The following is a 1,095-nucleotide window of genomic DNA, read 5'->3' on the forward strand; positions in this document are numbered from 1 at the left end:
AGTATTAAAACTAAATTTCCTGTGCTGTTTAATATTACTGACGTTGCCAACACGAGATTTCGGGATGTATTTCGCTTGGGGTAAGTAAGGGAATCAAGTCAGATATTCAAAGTAATGGATACTCTTTCTTCCAGTTTATTTCTACCTTTACCGAATCCTCTACATGATAATGGCCCGCGTATACTTTACGTAAATGGCTCTTTACCGGAAATATATAGTTTGGAGGAAGCCATGGCTGTCAACTATGTTCTGCAAGATATTTTCATGTTAGAAGATGACTATGCTGTTGTTAATGGTTTGATAGCGATCAACGATCTTAAGTCATTGACATTGTCGCATGTTTTTCAACTGACTCCAGTAGTTTTGAAAAAATTAGTTATATACAGTCACGAATCAATGCCATTGCGAATGAAAGCTATCCATAACATAAACGCGCCTAAAATATACGATACTGTTTACCAAATTTTCTTACCGATGTTGCCCCAAAAGCAACAAAATAGAGTACGTGAAAGAAACATTCGTTGAATTTTTATACCCATCTTTGAAGAGGTATATTCCATTCGTCAAGACGTTTCCAACAGGAAGCTTCAGATACCCCATAAAGTATATACATTCTTGATCAAAATCAAATTCTAAATCGATTTAAGCATGTCGGTCGGCCCGTCTGTGTAATTTCTGTCACTTGTAAACACCGTCCTGGCCTAATTCAAATTAGGCACAAACATTGGAAGTTCTTGCACGCAGGTTGATATTGAAAACTGGTCGAAGGACACGTCTACATTATTACGTAAAGTAAGGACGCCTCAATAATAAAAAAAATTGTGTTTTGATCACTATTCACCTATACCAGATAAACATACATCGTATATTCTGTGGGTAACGCTATACTACTTTCAGAGAAGTGCAAAATTGGCCACGACTTAATTTTATAGTGTGTCAAAACTTCTACTTTTTTTTAAAACTCACAAGAGCAAGGCTCAAAAACCCCATAAAGTATACAAATTCGGAATACACATACACATGCCCGTACATTCATCTGTCTGTCTACCCGTCTGCGCATGTGCATAGGGTCTGTGGAGAACATTCCCTTGCTCG

The 1,095-nt window shown here is 37.3% G+C and overlaps 1 protein-coding gene across 1 annotated transcript; it reads left to right on the forward strand.

Moving 5' to 3' along the window:
- Positions 1-3: 3 nt before the first annotated feature.
- On the forward strand, positions 4-975 carry LOC119643052 (alpha-tocopherol transfer protein-like; the record flags this gene model as incomplete). Its single annotated transcript, XM_038042406.1, has 2 exons — positions 4-80; positions 135-975. Coding segments are annotated over 2 exons (468 nt in total), but the record flags the coding sequence as incomplete, so codon positions are not given.
- Between the last annotated feature and the right edge of the window lie 120 nt (positions 976-1,095).

The sequence above is a fragment of the Glossina fuscipes genome, unplaced genomic scaffold (genome assembly GCF_014805625.2).
Source record: "Glossina fuscipes isolate IAEA_lab_2018 unplaced genomic scaffold, Yale_Gfus_2 45400, whole genome shotgun sequence".
NCBI lineage: Eukaryota > Metazoa > Arthropoda > Insecta > Diptera > Glossinidae > Glossina > Glossina fuscipes.